Source organism: Xenopus laevis, chromosome 1L (assembly GCF_017654675.1).
Source record: "Xenopus laevis strain J_2021 chromosome 1L, Xenopus_laevis_v10.1, whole genome shotgun sequence".
Taxonomy (NCBI): domain Eukaryota; kingdom Metazoa; phylum Chordata; class Amphibia; order Anura; family Pipidae; genus Xenopus; species Xenopus laevis.
This window is the reverse complement of record NC_054371.1, coordinates 26,205,340-26,222,038: the sequence shown is the minus strand read 5'-3', so window position 1 is coordinate 26,222,038 and position 16,699 is coordinate 26,205,340. Positions and strand designations below refer to the sequence as shown.

General features: G+C 41.3%; 1 protein-coding gene across 1 annotated transcript in view; it reads left to right on the top strand.

Moving 5' to 3' along the window:
- Positions 1-3,848: 3,848 nt before the first annotated feature.
- kiaa0232.L (KIAA0232 L homeolog) overlaps positions 3,849-16,699 on the top strand; it is a 34,484-nt gene continuing 21,633 nt past the window's right edge. The window contains exons 1-3 of the mRNA XM_018228535.2: positions 3,849-4,007; positions 13,061-13,533; positions 15,726-15,863. Of these exons, the coding sequence (XP_018084024.1) occupies positions 13,306-13,533; positions 15,726-15,863 (366 nt within the window). The 5' untranslated portion in view covers positions 3,849-4,007; positions 13,061-13,305. The remainder of the gene's footprint in view (positions 4,008-13,060; positions 13,534-15,725; positions 15,864-16,699) is intronic.

Here is a 16,699-nt window from a genome sequence, read left to right as displayed (position 1 = left end):
TGGGGAATCCTGCCTGGTTTTCCTTATTTGGAAAAACCATACAGGAAGTTTTGACCCGGGCAGCCCTTCAAAATACCAGGCTGTCTGGGTCAAAACTGGACAGGTGGCGACCCAAGTTTGCACCCAAACAATTGGTGAGGAAACAGGTTTGAAGAGGTAAAAGGCTGAATTCAGAGGAACAGTGGAATTGAGGCAGATGGAAATGGGCTGGAGGTAGTGTTGCCGCCCAGCCGGTATTTTACCGGCCTAGCCGGTAAAACACCAGCCAAGGCCGGGGCCGGTATTACAAATTTACCGGCAATGTAGCTGCCGGTAAATTTGTAATACACCTAAAAAAAGCCCGTGGCCTGCCCCCAGCCTGCTCCAAACTCACCGTTTTTCCTGGGCTTCTTGCCAAATGTGTGTGTTTGGCTCCGCCCCCTTTGACGGCACAACCCAGCCAGCCAATAGCACGTCAAGGCCCTGTCCCCTTTACCGTCACGGCCCCGCCCCCTCCACATGCCGGTGAATATTATTTTAAAAGGTGGCAACCCTAGCTGGAGGAAGAACAGCTATGAATTAAAAATGTACCCACAAATACATTGCTGGTGAAATACCAGCCAGGTGGCAACCATACAATTGCACAGGGGACTCCAGTAACAAGTTAGGACACTCTGTCTAAAATATTCCCAAGGACGGTGTGTGCTGGCCATAGGTGCAAAGATACGATCGTACGAATCATCGTAGGATCGGACTTCCCCATCTACTGACCTGCCACTAACCATTCCGATCAAAATCTTACCAGTCAGACCAAATAAAGTAGTTAAAGAACAGATCAGCCGATGTTCTGCCCCTGACAGCAATCGTACTCCCACTGAAAATCGTACCATCGGCAATACACACAGAGATATTATCGACCTGTCCGATCGACCAAACGACCAATCTCCGCCGGACGAAAAATGTCGGGACTCTCCACACACGGTCCGAAAATCGTACGAATCCTCGATTCGTACGATAGGATCTTTGCGTCTATGGCTAGCTTAAGTTAACTTTTAGGGGCTGATTTATCAAAAATCAAGTTGTAGAGCAATTATTTGCCTTCTTCTGACTTTTTGAAGCTTTCAAATGAGGGTCACTGATCCCATAAAAAAAAACTAATGCTCCATAAGGCTTCAAATTTATTGTCATTACTCTTCTTTCTAATTAGGCCCTCTCGTTCATATTTCAGGCTCTTATTTAAATCAATGCATGGTTGCTAGGGTAACTTAAGAAACCAGATTGCTGAAACACAAACTAAAAGCTGACACAAAGGTAAACAACCCTTTAAAAGGGAAAGCGCCAATTAAAGGTTTAACTAACCATTTTATCCTAGACTGCAATCAGTTGCCATACATTATTCATCATTGCCAAAACAATGAGAGTAATATATTCCCTTTATTATTATTAACATGTATTTATATAGTGCCAACATATTTCGCAGCGATGTAATGAACTATTGTGTTTCTCTATTCCACAGCCCTCGGTATCAACTCCGTATCTCCCAACATTTTGGAAATAAAAAGAGGGACAAAAAAGTTGCTGCGTGCAGTGCGGCAATTTTTTGGACACACCCATTTTTGTTGCCACACCCTCTAATTACCATGTTAATTTTACAAAATTTGGCAGGTTATTAAAGTTTGAACATATTTATGTGTTTTTTTAGGGATGCACCGATTCCAGGATTCAGCCTTTTTCAGCAGGATTCGGCCAAATCCTTCTGCCCAGCCGAACCAAATCCTAATTTGCATATGCAAATTAGGGGCGGGAGGGAAATTGTGTGACTTTTTGTCAGAAAACAAGGAAGTAAAAAATGCTTTCCCCATTCAGTTCGGTATTCGGCCGAATCTTTTGCGAAGGATTCAGGGGTTCGGCCGAATCCAAAATATTGGATTCGGTGCATCCCTAGTTTTTTTTCAGTTATACAGTTTTGCTAATGAAGGTGAATTGCCCTTTAAGCTGTGTCTTACTTCTCCCAAGAGACCTATCTTCTTACAATTACTTATAACAAAATTGTTACAAAAGTATCTTATCTGCAGCTGTTCTGGGCTCTCTGCCAAAAGACAATTAAGTTAGAAACATTGTTTCTTTTTCTGCCTGTTCAGTGCAGAAAAAATCGGGACATTCCAATACAAACGAGGGACTGCGGGTTGAGCTGTCAAAAGAGGGACTGTCCCTCTAGAAACAGTACAGTTGGGAGGTATGCAACTCCAGTTGGGGTTGCTTGTAAAAATGTTGCTTGATGCCAATGTTATTTATAGAGAAAACCATAAAAATATAGGACAGTTGGTATTTTTTTACAGAAAAGCTGGCAACCCTAACTCCAGTCTCCCAGTCAAAGTGTTTTCAAATGAAATGTGCAACTAATAAATGAAACTAAATTGGACATTAGATTGTTATATGGTATTCCCTTAAAGGGGTGGTTCACCATTAAGGTAACTTTTATTATGTTATAGAACGGCCAATTCTAAGCAGGCCCGGATTTGTGGAAAGGCCACCAAGGGCCGGACCTAGGGAGGCAGGATTTTGGGGGGCGGCATGCTGCCCAACCACACCAACATTGGTTAAGAAACACTGGGGATGCTCAGGAGATACAGTTAGGCCCATAAATCTTTGGACAGAGACAACTTTTTTCTAATTGTGGTTCTGTACATTACCACAATGAATTTTAAATGAAACAATTAAGATGCAGTTGAACTGCAGACTTTCATCTTTAATTCAGTGGGTTGAACAAAAAGATTGCGTAAAAATGAGAGGAACTAAAGCATTTTTTTTTTAACACAATCACTTTATTTCAGGGGCTCAAAAGTAATTTGACAATTGACACAAAGGCTATTTTTATAAAAGCCCTGGAGTTGATTTGAGGGGGGGGGGATTTGAGGGAAACCCTGACCCGCACAACTCTACCGACCAATATCCAAGTCTTCTGCTGATATTGGTCGGCTCTTTTCCCACCATACACACACTGAATAGCGTACGGAAATTTGTTTCCTACGATATTATCTGTGCGTCTGTGGCCACCTTTATTCAAATCAATGCATGGTTGCTAGGGTAATTGGAACCCTAGTTACCAGATTGGTTAAGATGCAAATTGAAGAGCTGCTGATTAAAAAGCTAAATAACGCAAAAACCTTTGATGATAACAAATGAAAACCAATTGCAAATTGTCTCAGAATATCCCTGAAAGTTATATCAAAAGTGAAGCTGCCCTTTAAGACTTTGTTGCATTGTCCTAGAAGGGACAACCATACAGGCAGACTTACTAACCCTTGGAAAACTTGAAAGTCCCCTTTCCCCCCAACCAAAAAAAGATTTCTTCTCAATTATTTTCTTTAAAAAAAAAAAGAGCAAAAATACTTTTTTTTATTGTTTTAAGATTTCAATAGAAAGTTGGAAAACCAGAAATAATTCATGGGGGGGTGTTTGGCCACTTCCACGACCAGTTTTAGGAGACAAATTGTGAGGCAAACGTCCCCAAAAAAAACTTTCGTTTAGGCAAAAAAAAAATCCCGTGCGGACGTGCCATTTGCGCCTCACATCGTGGTTGTAAGCGTACACAGCACGTGACACCAGCGTCCATAGTTCCAAGAATGCACGTAACACCACAGTGTAGCTGCCCCCCTTACATAAGGTTGAAGTCAGCCCTGCGGAGCAATACAAGCCGCGTTCGGCCTTCCTTCGGAGACGTCCTGTAACCATGTGAACTAGTCCGACGGTTCGCGCGCGCACGATATGAATAGACGAATCCCTCCGCGCGCCCTCTAACCGCCTTTGCTCCAAACACTTCCCGCCTCATCCTAGCTTCTGCGCCTGCGCAATGACGTATAAGCGACGTCAGTGTCACAGAGAGGGGGCGTGTTCTGCATGCTGTTTGCCGTCACTCCCGGGGTTGGGCTGCAGTGAACAGGAGGGAGACAAGCGGGAGAGGCCGGGGTTGAGGAAACCTCCTCCGTGCTTCCAGCGCCGCTATTTTTTCCCCTTCTTCTTGGCAGGTAAGACTTTACGGTGGGAGGTTGGGCGCCGGGAAGCTCATTGCTATGACCCTGCAGCCATTACCTTAATGCCGGCCTCCATAGAGAGCTTGACATGGTATCTGTGTAGAGGGGCAGCCCCTTCTCGGGCCCCGGTGTTGGGTTACCGTTCTCGAGTATGTTGGGTGGGTTGCTGGGAGCTGTAGTTGTGAGCCAGCCCAGGGTTGTTCTGTTATGTCGCTGTAGCTTGTTTTTTTTTATCTAGACTCTAGAGTATGGTCAGGTGTGTTGCCCTAGACAGGGCCGCCATTACTAACCTTTTGGCCCCTTTGGCTTGCCTTACAGGAAGGATTAAGCGAAGTACAGGGGCACAGCTATAGAGGAAGCCTTCATTACTGACCACATTTTATACTTATTCATACAACTGGACTGTAGGATTCAAGGGAATTTGCTGTGGGGCCACTTCCAAACAAGAGTAAAATGATTTATTTGTACCCCCACCAACTAGGAGAGATTGGGGCCCTCTTAATATCCCTGTAATTGACCCCTCTGCTATTGGGCATATCCAGCATACAACCCTGATGATGATGTTGGACTGCAACTCCCAGTGCCCTGGGCTGACATAAAACCTAGGGCACAATGACATCTGCGCTGGGGCAAGACTGGAGGTTACATTAGAAGGACATATATTGTCTGTATTGGGAAATATACAGTTGATAGCAATAAGTGAAGACTAACCTTCAGCCCTCAAACTGTATGTGTCTATGTGAGATAACTGGGGGCTTGTGCCCCCCCCCCCCACAGTCTGTTGCCAGATGGTGCCTTTATTTGTTCAGAATATACAGGCTGCTTAGGATTCTTATGTACCTGCCATTGATTGCTTAGGGGAATGGGGAGCTTCAAACGATGTCTTAGAGATGCTGTACGCCCATAGGTGACTTGTTAGCATTTCTGTGCTTGTGTCGTAAACGAAAAAATCCAAAGCTTCTTGTACATGTAATGATCTGCTTGTATGCTCCGGATTTGGCCTGTTACCTGGGTCATAATAGGGGACTATTGTCAGAGGAACACATCAATTACCTGGTGGGGCCATCAACGTAACTTTAATTTTCAGACCTATATGTTGGACAGGCATCTTGCCCCCATACATTGACTACTAAACTGCAGACAACAGTCTGAAATGGCTAGCTACTATTTGCCCTTGCATATCAAGGCTAGGGACACACAGGCTGATGTCAGATGCATATTTTTTGCAGGATGAGAGAACCATTGATTTAAATTGATTGGCCTTTGTGTGGTCACGTACTGCCCTATGTGTGACCACACACAGGCTAATCAAATTCAAATCAATGGAGTAGGGGCCCTAAGCAGATCTGCTTCTATCAGTCTGTTTGCCCATAGCCCAGTGTCGGACTGGGATGCCAGGGGCCCACCAGAACACCTTGGGCCCACTTTCCAAACTATTACTCCTCCTCTCCTCACTCAACCTCTTTATTCTCCTTGTCTCTTTTCTTTACATACTATACTATTTTCTTCCATTATTAAGCCTCTTTGTTCCCATACAAAAATAGGAAATGACCATGAAATAGGCCAAATGGTTAAAAGCAAGAGGCCCACTGACACCGGGCCCACAGGGAGTTTTCCTGGTATCCCGGTGGGCCAGCCCAACACTGCCATAGCCTAAGGGTCCGGGTGTATACTGGGGGTGGGTAGAGGACCGAATGTGTAATACTTGCAGCTTACCCACCTCACTGATAACCCAGAGTTGGAAAGGAACCCTATCTAGGGTTTCCACCTGGCCAGTATTTTCCCGGTCTGGCTGGTAAAAATGATGGTTGACCCCAATGTTATTAATAGGGAAAAAAGATTAAAATATTGGAAGGCCGGTATTTTTTTCCTGAAAAGGTGGCAACCCGAACTGTATCCCAACCCTTGTAGGATCACTGGCATTGTGGGAAATTATTCATGACTTAAAAGTGAGTGTATAAGTGCTTATAATCAGGGCCGGATTTACATAGTGGGCTCCCCTAGGACCACTGCTGTTCATCGCCCCTGTCCCCTCCCCTTTATTCGTGCAAATTTTCATCATCTGGACCGGAGCAATGGGGATTGGCGCATGGGAATTAAAAAAAAAATGATTATCTCCAGCGTATCCCCAGTGTTTTTGAATCAATGTGGGTGTGGTTGGGCAGCATGCCACCCCCCTAAAATCCTGACGCCCTAGGCATGGCCCTAGGTGGCCTTTCAACAAATCCCGGCCTGCATATAATATTGTTTATTAAGCATTACTTGTCCTTTAAATGCGTATTATTCTGCTTTTCATTATCTGTTTTAGGATTGTTCAAGGGTAGATGTATCATGTAAACATAAGTTTTGTAATATAACGATTTGTTGGCTAAGCATTTCACTGGTGTTTGTCTGTACGTCCGTTACTTTTCTGTAGCACTACTGAATATATTGGGGTCCTCTAAGTCCAATAATGCAGACAGCATTGCTCATTTATAACAATTCAAAAGGGAGCAATATATACACATACGTATGCATGTTCAGTTAAAAGCCCTACCACTATATCAATAGCCCTAGAGCTATATCTATCGAGCTACTGTATATCTATCGAGCTGTGTTTATATGTATGTGTTCTAATTGACATTCCCATATTTAGTATCCCTGCCCCTGTCAGAAACCCAATCCGTTCCGTATAAATGTTTGCTTAAGTATAGTGATCAGCGTCTAATCGGTGCCCATTCTATTCTACAAGTAATATTCGATTATTGTCTCTATATGATCTGCATTCCCTCAGAGTATATAGCAGGGGCTGAGTCGTGCCGAATATAGTGACCCAGTTAATGATCAAAGCAATCATTCGCTATTTAGCCTGTATCTATCCCAATATCCTTCAGCTTTGTATGTAGGTGTGTGTCTTTGCCCTTGTATCACAGCTCCTCCCCCTATTACAACTCTGACAATTGCATTGTGTGTCTGTGTTATTGCTCTGGTCATTTCCATATCCCTCCATCCCTTGCTCCATGTTTCCTTCTATCCCCTCCCCCACTGCACTGTACACACAGCATTCTGTAGCGCTGCTTTCTCTTTCACCCTGATCCACCGTCCCCCAGTTTTTATGTATTGTATCAGTACGTTTCTCTGTTGTAAAGTAACACTGTAACATTGTACTTCCCCATGGATCATATCAAGTATAGATCTCTCCTCTTTTTATTGAGCTGCTTTTGAATTACTACTTCCCGTTAGACCTTGCTCTGCCTTAGAATCATGGGACTTGTAGTTCAGAACACGGGCAAGATTTTAATTTTCTTTGATAGTTTTTACCTCCAAAGGCAAATTTCACCTAAGTCGCTGTTTATCTTCTATTGTGGGAGTTGTGGTTTTTTTTGTTTTTTTGGTTGTAGGTGAACTGCAATAAAGCGTATGTCCAAGTTTGGCAGTTGAATGAGGAAGCCTGGAATATATTAAATGCTTGTTATGCTCCTGCCTGTGCTGTTGTACTTTAGTGATTGCGTTCCTAGATCATTGGTGCCGACTGTCAGTTCTGCATTTTTCAGTGTGTGACAGTCACGTGACCTCTCTTGTTAACAGAGCTGATGCAAGCAGACAGTCAGTCAGCAGTGTGGGCGGGACTGGGCTGATGTAAATCTCCCCCCTTGTGGCCCTCTGTGTCATCATTAGGCAGCAATCAACGCCCTCCTCCCATCCTTGCAGTGCATGGGGGGAGGTATCCGCAGTCGGAATGTGATCAGACATTTTGTGTGTTTTCCCTTTGGCAGGCAGAGTTCATTTGAGGTGAGGTACTCAGAGGGGGCAGAATAGGGGACTGAGATTTGTGTCTTGCAGGCAGCCCTGCCTGAATCAAGCTCAATGTGCATGTTGCCTCCAGAACTGAAGTACTTAAAGGGGAACAATCGAAAATTTAATATAAGCTTCAGCGAACTGAAATGTGAGACTTTCTAAATACAATCAATTAAAAATTCTGCATAGTTTCTGAACTAATCAAGTTTATCTTCGCTATCCCTCTCTCTGTATATGTTTCTCTTCATTCTGTCTTCAAGCAGCAGTTGGGTGTCAGATATTCAATGAACGTTAGATCCAATATATCTTATAGGGGGTGTTCCCTTTCCTAGCAGATGTATTAGAGCTCACTCAAATAACTGATTCCAGTACAAACAAAATCTAACAAAATAACCGCCTCTCGCACAAATCCTGCATGTAGAGAGACATGATGTCTGGTGAGTTTAATAGAGTGAGCTCTAATACATTTTCTAGGCAAAAGGAGCCCCCCCTATAAGATATAATGGATCTGTCAATGAATATCTGATACCCAACTGCTGCATGAAGACAAAATGAAGAGAAACAGATGCTGAGAGAGGGATAGTGAAGATAAACTTGATTATTTTAGAAACGGTACAGAATATTTGATTGTATTTAGAAAGTTTCTCGTTTCGGTATGTTGAAGCTTATATTACATTTTTCATTTTCGCGATAGTTCCCCTTTAATAGAGGCACCTGCTTCCAAGAGCGCTACTGGTGAGGGGGGAGTATTCTAAGAATGGGGTGGGGTTGCATGTCTCCATTAATCTGTTTGGAGCTTAATTGCTATTTGCTGTAGAAGCTGTGGGGACCAGAGCATTAGGCTACTTAAATAAAATATCTGAACGTTTTTTGTTACTTTTACACTGCAAGTTTCATTTCGTAAAAATTACTAGTTTGAATGAATGCTCAGATCTGACTGACACGGCGTGTACCATTGTAAGTGGGAAACCATTGCAAGTGATGTGCTTTGGAATAGGCTTACGTTTATTTGAAGTGATGAAACCGTATGACGTTGTATTCACACAGGTATTGCTGTTTTTTTTTTTTTTTTTAATTTTTTTTGTAGAACCTGTGTTTTGTTTATCAGCGGGATGTGTTTTTCACTGGCTTTATGTTTGCTAGTGCTTTTACAAGTCAGCATTATGCATGTACAGGCATGGGGCCTGTTCTACAGAATGTTCAGGCCCTGGGGTTTCCGGATAATGGATCTTTCCATAATTTGAATCTTAATACCTTAAGTCTACTAGAAAATCGTGTAAACATTAAATAAACCCAATAGGCTGGTTTGGCTTCCAGTAAGGATTAATTATATTTTAGCTGGGATTAGGTACAATGTACAGAAAAAAAGGAAATCCTTTTTAAACTTTTGGATTATTTAGATAAAATGGAGTCTATGGGAGACGGCCTTTCTGTATTTCGGTGCATTCTGGATTATGGATAACAGATCCCATACATGTACTACGACGTCAGTTCTGCTCATATTGCTGCTTTGCTTTCTGGTGATTCTTTTTAGAGGGTTTTCTAATTTGCATCAAAATGGGAAAAAAATCATTTCAATGACATTCAGAACCAAGTTTAAAAAAAAAAAAAAAAAAAAAAAAAGCATTCCATTTCAGTAAATTAGTTGGGTGCTGTAGTCACTTTGGTATATACAAACTGGTCTTCTTGCTGTCTATTTGTGAATTAAGTATATCGTTTAGTTTAGGAATCGGGCTTTAATTTAGCTTTAAAATGTAATCTGTGGATGCACCAGGTTGGCTAGTGCATCACAGCTGCTTTTTACTTCTTGTTCAGAAATAGAATAGAAATAGACTGGCAAACTTTGTGTGGCCTCTTGTACGTCATTGGGCCAGTAGGGCAGAGAGCATACCAATCGACCCATGTATATAAATTTTTAGGCTAATGGCACACAGGAGGCGTGTGGTTTCTCCAAATTCTCTTAAAGGAACAATAACAGCAAACTATTTTAAAATAATGAAAATATAATGTAATGTTCTGCTGCACTGGTAAAACCAGTGTGTTGCTTTCAGAAAGACTACTATAGTTTATATATTCAAGCTGGAAAAAGGAGAAAGGGCACATGATACACGGCCGACAACAGACCAGCTCCATAGTATACAATGAGATTCTTCAGAACTTATCTGTTATCTACTGTGTATCCTGTGTGTTTGGCTACACAGCAACTTGATTATAAACTATAGTAGTGTTTCTAAAGCAAACACGCCAGTTTTACGAGTGAGGTACAACAGTACATTATAGTATCATTCATTTAAAATACTTACATTTTTTTGGTTACTTCCAGTTGGACTACACAGGCAGTCCTGCACAGGCTCCTTGAGGGGATTGCATACAGGATTCAATGCATTTCTTGCCCAAAAAAATTTGAATAACTCCCTAGTCCAATTGAATTCTGATCCAGTTTTAGGGCAGCGGCGATTTGTCGCCAACGATTATTTATGAGCGATAAATCTCCCAAAAATGCTTCTCCATAGGAAATAATTGTAATCACTGGCGTTGCTTGAGAAAGGGGCTCGCCCCGAAACGTTGCACGTCCGCACAAATAAATAAGCAAGGGGTCACCCTGCATTGCATTGTACCTCGTGTGCCAGTGTATTCTTACCTGAAACATTCATGAGCCTAACAGTTGTCCTTGTGCTGCATATTGTTAATTAGATGACAGATTATTCCTGAGGCACATATTGTAGGGTCACCCATGAGCAGAGGTTCCTACAGGTGTATCACATACTTAATTCACACCTAATTCCTTTGTCTAAACCTTTTTTTTTCCCCTCGTAATCCATGTGCAAAAATCATGCACAAAGTGGCATACATGGGTTTTCCTATGACCCACATGCAAATTATCTGTACTATGTTTAGCACTGCACTGACATCTAAGCTGCTCTTACATTGACTGCATATTTCTCCAGTGTCGGTGTGAAATCTTTTCGTGGGTGTCTCCGATTTTGTTTGGCCTTTAATTTAGGTAATAGATCCTTAAAGGAGATCTAAACCCTAAAAATTAATATGGTTAAAAATGTCATATTTGATATACTGAACTTATTGCACAAGGCTAAAGTTTCAGCTTGTCAATAGCAGCAATGATCCAGGACTTCAAACTTGTTACAGGTGGTCACCATCTTGGAAAGTGTCTGTGACACTCACATGCTCAGTGGGCTCTGAGCAGCTGTTGAGAAGCTAAGCTTAGGGCTCGTCACTAATTATCCAGCAGAAAATGAGGTTGGTCTGTAATATAAGATGATGCTACAGGGCTGATTATTAAATTCTGATGCTAATTGCACTGGTTTCTGTGCTGCCATGTAGTAATTATCTGTATTAATTACTAATCAGCCTTATATTGTGACATTTCTTTTCTATGTGTACTGTATATTGTGAGTGGGTCCCTAAGCTCAGTAAGTGACAGAGCATGTGCAGTGAATCTGCAGAAAGAAGATGGGTAGCTACTAGGGCATCTTTGGAGACAGATCTTTACTGCTAAAAGGCTGTTGTTGCCGTGGGCTGGAATAGAAGCCAAAACATAACGTACAACATTGCTTTACGTCTCCTTTAAAGGGTCCCTGAACTATTTCTTTGCAAAGTGTCTGTGTGTTGTAACTGCTTTTTTGGCACTGCAGCAGTAGTTGTGTGTTTGTACAGACAGACTGAAAGGACAAAGCAGGGACACCATAAACGGAGTTACTATGTACAAGGATCATTTCGCAAGTGCTCACAATGCCTTGACAATTCCTGACCACTTGTCCAGACATCTAGTTGCACTCACACGCTATTATCATCGGGACTATAACAAAGCGATTACAACCTGGTTAATGCAATCTATTAACTGGACAAAGTAACCTATAATCTTTAATAAGTGATAAAACATAAAAGCTGACTTAAAAGGTCCTTTTATTTAGTCTATGCAATGTAATTGGAAGCAGAAATTGCTACTGAAACCAACTTCAATTGATTGATTTTTTTTTTTTAGTTTAAACCATGTGCCAGTGCCCCACTGCACTTGAACATGTAAGTCTGTGCAAATTCTCTTGTAATATCAGCTTGTTTATGGGGGTCATTAGAACAGGAAGAGGCTGCAGTAAAACTATTATTGGTGTTGTCTCAAACCAACCTTTTCATGTTGAACTGGCTATAACTAGATTTTTCAAAAGCTTTATGACTTTAAGATTGGAATCAATCAAGATTGTGACTTGACTTTTTGGGAGACATGCCTTGTATCCCTTGATCGGCTTTATAAAGGGCCTGAAGGGGTCCAAAACCTTTTTGCTGATGTATATGCGCTAAATAAATCTTTAATAAATCCTGGATTTGGTGCATCCCTAGTACTAATAAAAAAATACCTTGTACTTAGTTGATCCCAACTAAGATATAATTAGTCATTATTGCAAGCAAAACCAGCCTATTGCGTTTATTTAATGTTTACATGATTTACTAGTAGACGGTAGGAAGATCTAGATTACAGACTGATCTGTATCTGGAAAGCCCCATGTCCGGATAACTGGTCCCATACCTGTACTTCTATCCAAGATGATTTCACGGTCCACATGTGAACTTTCTTATGTAGAATTTTTTATTATTATTATTTAGGGATGCACCGAATCCACTATTTTGGAAGTGGCTGAACCCCTGAATCCTTTGCAAAAGATTTGGCCGAATACCGAATCGAATCCTAATTTGCGTGCGGGAAGGGAAAAATGTTTTTTACTTCCTTGTTTCGTGACAAAAAGTCACACTATTTCCCTCCCGCTCCTAATTTGCTTATGCAAATTAGGGTTTGGTTCGGCCGGGTTGAAGGATTCGGCCAAACCACGAGCAGAATCCTTGATTCGCTACATCCCTATTGTTTATTATATTTTTACATAGGTAGCTGAATCAACCTATTTTTTTACTTTTAAATATAAAATTATTGCCAAATTTCTCCTATTTAAGGCTTCTATTGCCTGTAAGAATTTAGAAGTCACTCTGCTAAAAAAGAAAACACTAGCAGAGCCCACACCTTGTGTGGCTTGAGTCTGCAGTTAATGGCTGTTTATCTGTTATGGGGTATGTATCAGACAGGGTATATTGTAGGACAGAGAGGGGAGTTTTGTACACTATTGTTTTCTGTTGAATGGCAGCAAAGAACGCCTTCGAGGTATCTGTAGGAAATAATTTCAATCGTGCTATAGCATGACTTACAGATGCTTTCTGGGATATATGCTTATTATTTACATTGTAAATTCTTTTTTGTTTTTCAGATCGTGCCATTGAGGTAATCCTCCCATCAATGTGAAATTACAAAGCGAAACACATCTCCATGTGTATCCTCATAAGATGTGTTACGATGATGCCTGAGGAATAAGTCTCTTGACTAAATGTCACAGAGTATAAATGATCTTCCTGAAGCATTTTGCCAAATTGCTGGAATGAAGATCCCCTCCACCTTCTAAAGAACATCTGAAGAAAATGCTTCTTTTGTTAAGAATGCCTACTACCTAGATTCATGCGCCCTATCTGTACAGTTGTGGATGGTTTACCATCAGAAGGCACCACAAGCTTGTTTTCCCGCCCTTTTTCTGTCTTTGAAATGTCGATGCTTCGTGCTTTAGATCCCGTCCAGACCTGGCTGGGCCAAGAGTTAGAAAAATGTGGTATTGATGCCATGATCTACACTAGATACGTCTTAAGCCTTCTGCTGCACGACAGTTATGACTACGACCTTCAGGAACAGGTATAGTTTGTGGACGGACTCTTATTAATATTCTCATTCAGTGCTAATGTAAGACAAACCTATAATATGGCAAAATGCGTCAGAAATCTGTGACTTAAGCCGCAAGCAGAGCCACTAAACAATGGGCTTCAATTCACGTCCTAGGAAATTTCCCAGACCTCATGTTCTAGCCACCATCTTGGCTAGTACACATTTCATGATGGTCTGTGTGCTGCCTCAGAGATCACCTGACCAGAAATACTGCAGCTCTAACTGTAACAGGAAGAAGTGTTGAAGCAAAAGACAGAAATCTGTCTGTTAATTGGCTCATGTGACCTAACATGTATGGTTTGCTTGCATTTTATGGGCACCGTGAATCCTAGGATCCCAGGGGGTGGCCCTTATTTTTTTTAAATGGCAATTCTCTATTTACTATTACCCAATGGCACATACTTCTAAAAAAAAAACAAAAACCATATATTATGAAAATGGTTAAATACATGAAGCAGGGTTTTACACATGAACTGTTTTATGCCATATATTTTTTATAGAGACCTACATTGTTGGGGTATAGTTTTCCTTTAAAGAACACCAGAAAAAATATTTTCCAGCTCAAAAAGCAGGATGCATACTTAAGGGAATACATAAGGATAACTTTAGAGTGAGAATGAGCGAGTGGAGGTCTTCCTAACAAGGATTACACAGGTATGGGATCTGTTATCCGGAAACCCATTATCCAGAAAGTTCCAAATTATGAAATGGCCATCTCCCATAGACTTTATTTTAATCAAATGATTTTTAAAAATTAAATTTTTCTCTAATAATAAAACAGAAGCTTGTACTTGATCCCAACTAAGATATAATTAATTCTTATTGGAAGCAAAACCAGCCTATTTGGGTTTAATTTATATTTACATGATTTTCTAGTAGACAAGATCCAAAATATAGAAAGATCTGTTATCCAGAAAATCCCAGGCCCCAAGCATTCTGGATAACAGTTTGCATACTTGTACTAGCATAATGTCATCTCTCTGTAGACGGCTATACATGGCCATTAGTGGTTGTTTTTATGTGTTTCATCTGTTAAAACCCACCTCACCCACAGCCGCTAAGCTCCATTCTAACTTGTGTTTGGAAGGGCTGTGGCAAATGTGGGGCTTTTTGCTACTTTGATGGTCCAAAACATCTTTAATCGATTGACAGTGCGCTGTTAAAACCCAGCAGGGCGTAGCATAAAGGAACAGTAATGCCAAAAAATGAATCCGTTTTAAATAGGGATGCACGGATTTCATTATTTTGGATTTGGTCGAACCCCCAAATCCTTCACGAAAGATTCGCCTGAATACCGAATCCTGGGAAGGGGAAAACATTTTTGCTTCCTTGTTTTGTGACAAAAAGTCACGTATTTTCCCTCCCAATCCATAATTTGCATATGCAACTTCGGATTCGGTTCAGTGGGGCAGAGGGATTTGGCCGAATCCTGGATTCGGTGCATTCCTAGTTTAAAAGTAATAAACGTATAATATACTGTTAGTGTGCCCTGGTAAAAGCTGTGTTTGCTTTATAAAGACTACTATACTTTATATAAACAAGCTGCTGTGTAGCCATAGCGCACAACAGACAAGCCCCTGTCCAATCCAAAATTGTGTTATCTGCTATGTAACCTGTGCCTTTTCTCCTTTCTTTCCAGCTTGAATGGCTGCCCCCATGGCTACAGATAGGGTTGCCACCTTTTCTGGAAAAAAATACCGGCCTTCCTATTTGCATATGCAAATTAGGAGCGGGAAGGGAAATTACGTGACTTTGTCATAAAACAAGGAAGTAAAAAAATGTTTTTCCTTCCCACCCCTAATTTGCATATGCAAATTCAGAATCAGTTCGGTATTCGGCCGAACATTTCGCGAAGGAATCGTGGGTTTTGCTGAATCCAAAATAGTGGATTCGGTGTATCCCTAGATTTAATGCCCCTTGACCAACTGTCACTACTTCTCTAAATGCAAATATTTTCATGTTTCCATATGTTTTACGCAACTGCATGGACATTGTACACAAACAGTACTATCATGTAACCTGTATTTGAGTTTAAGCATTCCATTTGCTTGGGTGCATGTAGGGTTTGGTTTAATAGTCTTTTTTTTCAGCCTTCGAGAATTTACATTTTGTTTATAGTGATAATTATCTCAACTTTTTTTTTTTTTCTTTGCAAACTACAGGAAAATGACATCTTCTTGGGCTGGGAAAAGGGAGCTTGCAAAAAATGGGGAAAAGGCAAGAAAAAGAGCTCTGACCTCTCTCTGGAAGAAATGAAAAAACAGGCTGCGGTCCAATGTTTGCTTTCAGCGTCTGATGAGGTATGTATACATGTTTTGTATAGTTTTCAAAACAATTTTTTGCCCTGCCGATGCCTTACATTGGAGGCCATGTTAATGAAGAAAAAAAGGCAAAGACCATCAATGGCACATGATAATCTGAGGAAAATCTAGGTGTGTGGGAGTTATTGAGAATACATGAAAGAAGAAGAATCCTTTATAGTACAGGTATGGCATCTGGAAACCCAGAAAGCTCCGAATTACTTAAAGGCCTTTTCCCATAGACTCCATTTTATCCAAATAATCCAAAATTTTAAAAATGATTTCCTTTGTCTCTGTAATAATAAAACAATAGCTTGTATTTGATGCAAACTAAGATATCCTATATGTCTCCGTTAATTATAAGTGAAAAAACCCTAATTTTGTAGGCAAGAAGTAATAAATGGTGTTGCTTGTACATGGTGATAAAAATTAATATTGTTTTTAAAAATAGTCCCTTTGTTGGAGCTCCTTATAGATGTTCTCTGGTCCCTGTCTGTGTTTCAAATAAGGGGTGGGTGTATCCTAATAGTCCTTGCCAGAAGCACAGTAGGAGGGGGACAGCCAATCACAGCCCTGCAGTCACACAAGAACAGGCAGGCTTCAGTTTCCTATCCGGTCCTGCTAGCGGCTGATTGGTTCCTATCCTAAAGTGCAGTGAGCTGAGAGCCGCCGGCTCCCCTGCACAGTCAGGGAGCAGGAAGTGGAAGAGAAGGGAGGGAATAGTGAATAGTGAACAGCACGGGGGTAAGGTCGGGTAGTGGGGTCGGGGAGGGACGGGGCAGTGAGGGACCGGGAATGCGAGAGATCTGCACTGTCATTGAGCCTGATGCTGCTGG